The 9,092-nt window shown below is 45.2% G+C and overlaps 1 protein-coding gene across 1 annotated transcript in view; it reads right to left on the reverse strand.

Moving 5' to 3' along the window:
* Positions 1 to 8,712, reverse strand: part of LOC116373130 (regulator of G-protein signaling 7-like) — a 57,466-nt gene extending 48,754 nt beyond the window's left edge. The window contains exon 1 of the mRNA XM_031821847.1: positions 8,606 to 8,712. Coding sequence (XP_031677707.1) covers positions 8,606 to 8,683 — 78 coding nt within the window. The 5' untranslated portion in view covers positions 8,684 to 8,712. The remainder of the gene's footprint in view (positions 1 to 8,605) is intronic.
* Positions 8,713 to 9,092: the final 380 nt, after the last annotated feature.

Here is a 9,092-nt window from a genome sequence, read left to right on the forward strand (position 1 = left end):
CCAAAGGGGGCGGTGTTGCAATCTACTGCAAAGATAGCCTGCAGAGTTCTGTCCTACTATCCAGGTCTGTACCCAAACAATTTGAACTTCTACTTTTAAAAATCCACCTCTCTAAAAACAAGTCTCTCACTGTTGCCGCCTGCTATAGACCACCCTCTGCCCCCAGCTGTGCTCTGGACACCATATGTGAACTGATTGCCCCCCATCTATCTTCAGAGTTCGTGCTGCTAGGCGACCTAAACTGGAACATGCTTAACACCCCAGCCATCCTACAATCTAAACTTGATGCCCTCAATCTCACACAAATTATCAATGAACCTACCAGGTACCTCCCCAAAACCTTAAACACGGGCACCCTCATAGATATCATCCTAACCAACTTCCCCTCTAAATACACCTCTGCTGTCTTCAACCAAGATCTCAGCGATCACTGCCTCATTGCCTGCATCCGTAATGGGTCAGCGGTCAAACGACCGCCACTCATCACTGTAAAACGCTCCCTGAAACACTTCTGCGAGCAGGCCTTTCTAATCGACCTGGCCGGGGTATCCTGGAAGGATATTGATCTCATCCCGTCAGTAGAGGATGCCTGGATATTTTTTTTTAAAATGCCTTCCTAACCATCCTAAATAAACATGCCCCATTCAAGAAATTTAGAACCAGGAACAGATATAGCCCTTGGTTCTCCCCAGACCTGACTGCCCTTAACCAACACAAAAACATCCTATGGCGTTCTGCATTAGCATCGAACAGCCCCCGTGATATGCAGCTGTTCAGGGAAGCTAGAAATCATTATACACAGGCAGTTAGAAAAGCCAAGGCTAGCTTTTTCAAGCAGAAATTTGCTTCCTGCAACACTAACTCTAAAAAGTTCTGGGACACTGTAAAGTCCATGGAGAATAAGAACACCTCCTCCCAGCTGCCCACTGCACTGAAGATAGGAAACACTGTCACCACTGATAAATCCACCATAATTGAGAATTTCAATAAGCATTTTTCTACGGCTGGCCATGCTTTCCACCTGGCTACTCCTACCCCGGACAACAGCACTGCACCCCCAACAGCAACTCGCCCAAGCCTTCCCCATTTCTCCTTCTCCCAAATCCATTCAGCTGATGTTCTGAAAGAGCTGCAAAATCTGGACCCCTACAAATCAGCCGGGCTAGACAATCTGGACCCTTTCTTTCTAAAATTATCTGCCGAAATTGTTGCCACCCCTATTACTAGCCTGTTCAACCTCTCTTTCGTGTCGTCTGAGATTCCCAAAGATTGGAAAGCAGCTGCGGTCATCCCCCTCTTCAAAGGGGGGGACACTCTTGACCCAAACTGCTACAGACCTATATCTATCCTACCGTGCCTTTCTAAGGTCTTCGAAAGCCAAGTCAACAAACAGATTACCGACCATTTCGAATCTCACCATACCTTCTCTGCTATGCAATCTGGTTTCAGAGCTGGTCATGGGTGCACCTCAGCCACGCTCAAGGTCCTAAACGATATCTTAACCGCCATCGATAAGAAACATTACTGTGCAGCCGTATTCATTGATCTGGCCAAGGCTTTCGACTCTGTCAATCACCATATCCTCATCGGCAGACTCGACAGCCTTGGTTTCTCAAATGATTGCCTCGCCTGGTTCACCAACTACTTCTCTGATAGAGTTCAGTGTGTCAAATCGGAGGGTCTGCTGTCCGGACCTCTGGCAGTCTCTATGGGGGTGCCACAGGGTTCAATTCTTGGACCGACTCTCTTCTCTGTATACATCAATGAGGTCGCTCTTGCTGCTGGTGAGTCCCTGATCCACCTCTACGCAGACGACACCATTCTGTATACTTCCGGCCCTTCTCTGGACACTGTGTTAACAACCCTCCAGGCAAGCTTCAATGCCATACAACTCTCCTTCCGTGGCCTCCAATTGCTCTTGAATGCAAGTAAAACTAAATGCATGCTCTTCAACCGATCGCTGCCTGCACCTACCCGCCTATCCAACATCACTACTCTGGACGGCTCTGACTTAGAATACGTGGACAACTACAAATACTTAGGTGTCTGGTTAGATTGTAAACTCTCCTTCCAGACCCATATCAAACATCTCCAATCCAAAGTTAAATCTAGAATTGGCTTCCTATTTCGCAACAAAGCATCCTTCACTCATGCTGCCAAACATACCCTTGTAAAACTGACCATCCTACCAATCCTCGACTTTGGCGATGTCATTTACAAAATAGCCTCCAATACCCTACTCAACAAATTGGATGCAGTCTATCACAGTGCAATCCGTTTTATCACCAAAGCCCCATATACTACCCACCATTGCGACCTGTACGCTCTCGTTGGCTGGCCCTCGCTTCATACTCGTCGCCAAACCCACTGGCTCCATGTCATCTACAAGACACTGCTAGGTAAAGTCCCCCCTTATCTCAGCTCGCTGGTCACCATAGCATCTCCCACCTGTAGCACACGCTCCAGCAGGTATATCTCTCTAGTCACCCCCAAAACCAATTCTTTCTTTGGCCGCCTCTCCTTCCAGTTCTCTGCTGCCAATGACTGGAACGAACTACAAAAATCTCTGAAACTGGAAACACTTATCTCCCTCACTAGCTTTAAGCACCAACTGTCAGAGCAGCTCACAGATTACTGCACCTGTACATAGCCCACCTATAATTTAGCCCAAACAACTACCTCTTTCCCAACTGTATTTAATTTTAATTTATTTATTTATTTTGCTCCTTTGCACCCCATTATTTTTTTATTTCTACTTTGCACATTCTTCCATTGCAAAACTACCATTCCAGTATTTTACTTGCTATATTGTATTTACTTTGCCATCTTGGCCTTTTTGCCTTTACCTCCCTTCTCACCTCATTTGCTCACATTGTATATAGACTTGTTTATACTGCATTATTGACTGTATGTTTGTTTTTACTCCATGTGTAACTCTGTGTCGTTTTATCTGTCGAACTGCTTTGCTTTATCTTGGCCAGGTCGCAATTGTAAATGAGAACTTGTTCTCAACTTGCCTACCTGGTTAAATAAAGGTAAAATAAATAAATAAATAAATAAATAAGGCAATGTTCCCTGTCTAGAAAACAACCTGACTATGGATAAGGTAATGTTCCCTGTCTATAAAACAAGCTGACTATGGATAAGGTAATGTTCCCTGTCTATAAAACAAGCTGACTATGGATTAGGTCATGTTCCCTGTCTATAAAACAAGCTGACTATGGATAAGGTAATGTTCCCCGATCTATAAAACAAGCTGACTATGGATAAGGTAATGTTCCCCGTCTATAAAACAAGCTCCCTATGGATAAGGTAATGTTCCCCGTCTATAAAACAAGCTGACTATGGATAAGGTAATGTTCCCTGTCTATAAAACAAGCTGACTATGGATAAGGTAATGTTCCCCGATCTATAAAACAAGCTGACTATGGATAAGGTAATGTTCCCCGTCTATAAAACAAGCTGACTATGGATAAGGTAATGTTCCCCGTCTATTAAACAAGCTGACTATGGATAAGGTAATGTTCCTGTTATTGACATTGTTACGTTCCCCAGGAAGAAACATAAAAATTGTCGCTCAAATAGAAAGGGGGAATTAACACAAAGAGTCACTAACAACCCAAATGAAACAGGTGTTTGGTTTTTGGAGGGGTTCTGAAAGACACTGATGGGGGGTGTCCACTGAAAGTTGCCTAGCAACAACAACACCAATCTTAAAGACAGGAAGCAAGCCAAAAAAGGGTTGGGGCAAAACCAAAAACAGGGAAGGTCAGATACAGGATTGTCTAGAAATCAAACAGGGAGCGCCAACTAGAAGGTGTTAAACCTCCGCATCTATCAAGACAACTGGAGCCCTGGGCCAGCCGCTCTTAAATATCACCTGGGCCAGCCGCTCTTAAATATCACCTGGGCCAGCCGCTCTTAAATATCACCTGGGCCAGCCGCTCTTAAATATCACCTGGGCCAGCCGCTCTTAAATATCACCTGGGCCAGCCGCTCTTAAATATCACCTGGGCCAGTCGCTCTTACATATCACCTGGGCCAGTCGCTCTTACATATCACCTGGGCCAGTCGCTCTTACATATCACCTGGGCCAGCCGCTCTTAAATAGCACCTGGGCCAGCACAGGTGAAACACATTCCCACTAGTGAGATGGCAAACCAGCACAGGTGTAACACATACTGACTAACGAGGTGACGCCGATCGGTGAGTCCCACGTGCGAACGTCCAACTTTCCAAAACATAAATGGAAAAACCAAAGCCTGTAACACCTTCCCCCTTAAAACAACAATTATATTCCATATTTTTGTTGAACAAGTTCGCTCACCACCAACAGAAAAATACTTCCACGTCACAACATGATCAACTTAAATACGTTGCTACTTAAACTTCCCCTAACTGACAGGTATTTAGCTACAACATCCAAGTCCGTTGGAGAGGATCAGCTTGAGAAAAGTGAAGTGTCATTACACATTACACAGTCATTTAGGGACCACAGCTAAAGATGTCTGCCTCAGGAATACAGGTCTGGTCCTAGTTATAATCACATCTAAAGATGGCTGCCTCAGGTCTGGTCCTAGTTATGACCACAGCTAAAGATGGCTGCCTCAGGTCTGGTCCTAGTTATGATCACAGTCATTTAGGGACCACAGCTAAAGATGTCTGCCTCAGGAATACAGGTCTGGTCCTAGTTATAATAGTGGCTAAAGATGGCTGCCTCAGGAATACAGGTCTGGTCCTAGTTATAATCACAGCTAAAGATGGCTGCCTCAGGAATACAGGTCTGGTCCTAGTTATGACCACAGTAAAAGATGGCTGCCTCAGGAATACAGGTCTGGTCCAAGTTATGATCACAGCTAAAGATGGCTGCCTCAGGAATACAGGTCTGGTCCTAGTTATGATCACAGCTAAAGATGGCTGCCTCAGGAATACAGGTCTGGTTCTGATATAATCAGAGCTAAAGATGGCTACCTCAGGAATACAGGTCTGGTCCTAGTTATAATCACAGCTAAAGATGGCTACCACAGGAATACACGTCTGGTCCTAGTTATAATCACAGCTAAAGATGGCTGCCTCAGCTCTGGTCCTAGTTATGATCACAGCTAAAGATGGCTGCCTCAGGAATACAGTTCTGGTCCTAGTTATAATCACATCTAAAGATGGCTGCCTCAGGAATACAGGTCTGGTCCTAGTTATAATCACAGCTAAAGATGTCTGCCTCAGGAATACAGGTCTGGTTTCCCCATAGCAATGGAACTACCTTTGATCTGGGCCTGGTTTCCCCATAGCGATGGAACAACCTTTGACCTAGGCCTGGTTTCCCCATTGCGATGGAACAACCTTTGACCTGGGCCTGGTTTCCCCATAGCAATGGAACAACCTTTGATCTGGGCCTGGTTTCCCCATAGCGATGGAACAACCTTTGACCTGGGCCTGGTTTCCCCATAGCGATGAAACAACCTGGTTTCCCCATTGCGATGGAACAACCTTTGATCTGGGCCTGGTTTCCCCATAGCGATGAAACAACCTGGTTTCCCCATTGCGATGGAACAACCTTTGATCTGGGCCTGGTTTCCCCATAGCGATGGAACAACCTTTGACCTGGGCCTGGTTTCCCCATAGCGATGAAACAACCTGGTTTCCCCATTGCGATGGAACAACCTTTGACGTGGGCCTGGTTTCCCCATAGTGATGGAACAACCTTTGACGTGGGCCTGGTTTCCCCATAGTGATGGAACAACCTTTGACGTGGGCCTGGTTTCCCCATAGTGATGAAACAACCTGGTTTCCCCATTGCGATGGAACAACCTTTGACGTTGGCCTGGTTTCCCCATTGCGATGGAACAACCTTTGACGTGGGCCTGGTTTCCCCATAGTGATGGAACAACCTTTGACGTGGGCCTGGTTTCCCCATAGTGATGGAACAACCTTTGACGTTGGCCTGGTTTCCCCATAGTGATGGAACAACCTTTGACGTGGGCCTGGTTTCCCCATAGTGATGGAACTTAGGAGTGTTTTAACATCTTTCCTACAACGGCCAAAGCTGCTTTTCCCAAAACACCACGCAGACAGAACGGTCACTAAGTGCGTCGTTAGAGCATAGTGTCGATACTGATGGGATCGAAGGAAAGGGCATCGCTGTTCTAGGATCAGCTTTACTCCATTCCAATCTTACCTTAACATTCCAATTATTCCACAATACTGATGACGGATCAGCTCCTACAGAGATTATCACCTAAACGGCTGCAAATATTGAGGCGGCTTATTCTAATGCGTACCGTATAATAATGCACTCAATCACAGATTTATTTGGCACGTCATCATGCAACACTGTATATCGAGGTGTAAACTACGAATAGACGATTTGTTCAACATTATATTTATTTCAATATGATTTAAATATATCTGTATTTGGTTTTTTTTATGCAGTCATCTCGGTTTTCATTTGAAGCATATGTTTTATCCTCGGTTTGTTCAATTGTAAAGACGTTGGGCAACTTTGTGTTCAGAGTGAACTTCGTTCCCAAGAGACAGATAAACAGCGTCATTGCTTCTACACCTGCATTGCTTGCTGGTTTGGGTTTTAGGCTGGTTTCTGTACAGCACTTTAAAAAATAAAAAATATAAACTTTTCTCCCCAATTTCATAGCATCCAATTATTAGTAGCTACTGTCTTGTCTCATCGCTTCAACTCCCGTACTCGGGAGAGATGAAGGTCGAAAGTCATGCATCCTCCGAAACACAACCCAACAAGCCACACTGCTTCTTAATCCAACCAGCCGCACCAATGTGTCTGAGGAAACACTGCACCCGGCCCGCAACAGGAGTCGCTGGTGCGCGATGAGACAAGGATATCCCTACCGGCCAAACCCTCCCTAACTCAGACGACGCTAGGCCATTTGTGCGTCGCCCCACGGGCCTCCCGGTCTCTGGTGGCACAGCTAGCGCTGCGATGCAGTGCCCTTGACCACTGTGCCACCCGGGAGGCCCTCTGTACAGCACTCTGAGATATCAGCTGATTTAAGAAGGGCTTTATAAATAAATTTGATTCTATGTTTAGCAGATCTCTTCTGTGTATAAAGTGATGCGGAAGGTCAGAAAAGCATCTGGCGCAAGTAGCTGTTCTACGAGTGGAAAGCCATCAACTTCACTAACGACGGTTTCTGGGAAACAGCTCAGAGATTTAACGATGCTCCTATGAAGATTCTAACCATTAACTTAGCCTTGAGATGCTTCTGGGTACTCTGGGCCCAGACTTCTATGGGACCTGGTCAAAAGTAGTGCACTATGTAGGGAACAGACATTTGAGATGCATCTACTTCAACACCAAACCAAGGGAATTTAGAGTCTACTTCACCACCAAACCAAGGGGCATTCACAGTCTACTTCAACACCAAACCAAGGGGCATTCAGAGTCTACTTCAACACCAAACCACGGGGCATTCTGAGTCTACTTCAACACCAAACCAAGGGGCATTCTGAGTCTACTTCAACACCAAACCAAGGGGCATTCTGAGTCCACTTCAACACCAAACCAAGGGGCATTCAGAGTCTACTTCAACACCAAACCAAAGGGCATTAAGAATCTACTTCAACACCAAACCAATGGGCATTCAGTCTACTTCAACACCAAACCAAGGGGCATTCAGTCTAATTCAACACCAAACCAAGGGGCATTCAGAGGCTACTTCAACACCAAACCAAGGGGCATTCTGAGTCTACTTCAACACCAAACCAAGGGTCAATCAGAGTACATTTCAACACCAAACCAAGGGGCATTGAGTCTACTTCAACACCAAACCAAGGGGCATTCAGAGTCTACTTCAACACCAAACCAAGGGGAATCCAGTCTACTTCACCACCAAACCAAGGGGCATTCACAGTCTACTTTAACACCAAACCAAGGGGCATTCAGAGTCTACTTCAACACCAAACCAAGGGGCATTCAGTGTCTACTTCAACACCAAACCAAGGGGCATTGAGTCTACTTCAACACCAAACCAAGGTGCATTCAGAATCTACTTCAACACCAGACCAAGGGGCGTTCAGAATCTACTTCAACACCAAACCAAGGGGCATTGAGTCTACTTCAACACCAAACCAAGGGGCGTTCAGAGTCTACTTCAACACCAAACCAAGGGGCATTCAGAGTCTACTTCAACACCAAACCAAGGGGCATTCAGAGTCTACTTCAACACCAAACCAAGGGGCATTCAGAGTCTACTTCAACACCAAACCAAGGGGCATTCAGAGTCAGAGGATGATTTAGATTCTGTTTCAACACATTGTCAAAAAGTGTTCAGGGGTTTCTTTAAAACAAAACAAAGCATTGAATGTGAACACAGAGCAGCAATAACATGCTATGGATTTGTGGTACAATAAACAAAGATGAAATGAAGATATCCAAAACCCAAACCCTTTTCCACCCCAAACCCCTGATTCTATGGTATCCAAAACCCAAGACATGACCATCCATAGAAGGCAGGTATCTATGAGTTATCATTCCAGTATGGAAAGAGCACCCACTACCTGAACAATTTGGGTCGGGGGTCTGAGGAGAAGTATCAGAACCCATTAGGTTATTTACGTTAGATGCCTTTCTTACCTTTCTGTAGACCAGCATGTTGGGGGATTCATCAGCCACTCCATTGCTGCTCTGACTACAACTGTTTGTCTGCGCCATGACTTAACGTGATCTCCTGGCAGTGTGAAGGGCTCCTGAAAGAGAGATGGGAAAGAGCAGATTTTTTATTTATAATTTATTTCACCTTTATTTAACCAGGTAGGCTAGTTGAGAACACCTTTATTTAACCAGGTAGGCTAGTTGAGAACACCTTTATTTAACCAGGTAGGCTAGTTGAGAACACCTTTATTTAACCAGGTAGGCTAGTTGAGAACACCTTTATTTAACCAGGTAGGCTAGTTGAGAACACCTTTATTTAACCAGGTAGGCTAGTTGAGAACAAGTTCTCATTTACAACTGCGACCTGGACAAGATAAAGCAAAGCAGTGAGACACAAACAACAACACAGAGTTACACATGGAATAAACAAACGTACAGTCAATAACACAATAGAAAAATCTATATACAG

The sequence above is a fragment of the Oncorhynchus kisutch genome, unplaced genomic scaffold, assembly GCF_002021735.2.
Source record: "Oncorhynchus kisutch isolate 150728-3 unplaced genomic scaffold, Okis_V2 scaffold4021, whole genome shotgun sequence".
NCBI lineage: Eukaryota > Metazoa > Chordata > Actinopteri > Salmoniformes > Salmonidae > Oncorhynchus > Oncorhynchus kisutch.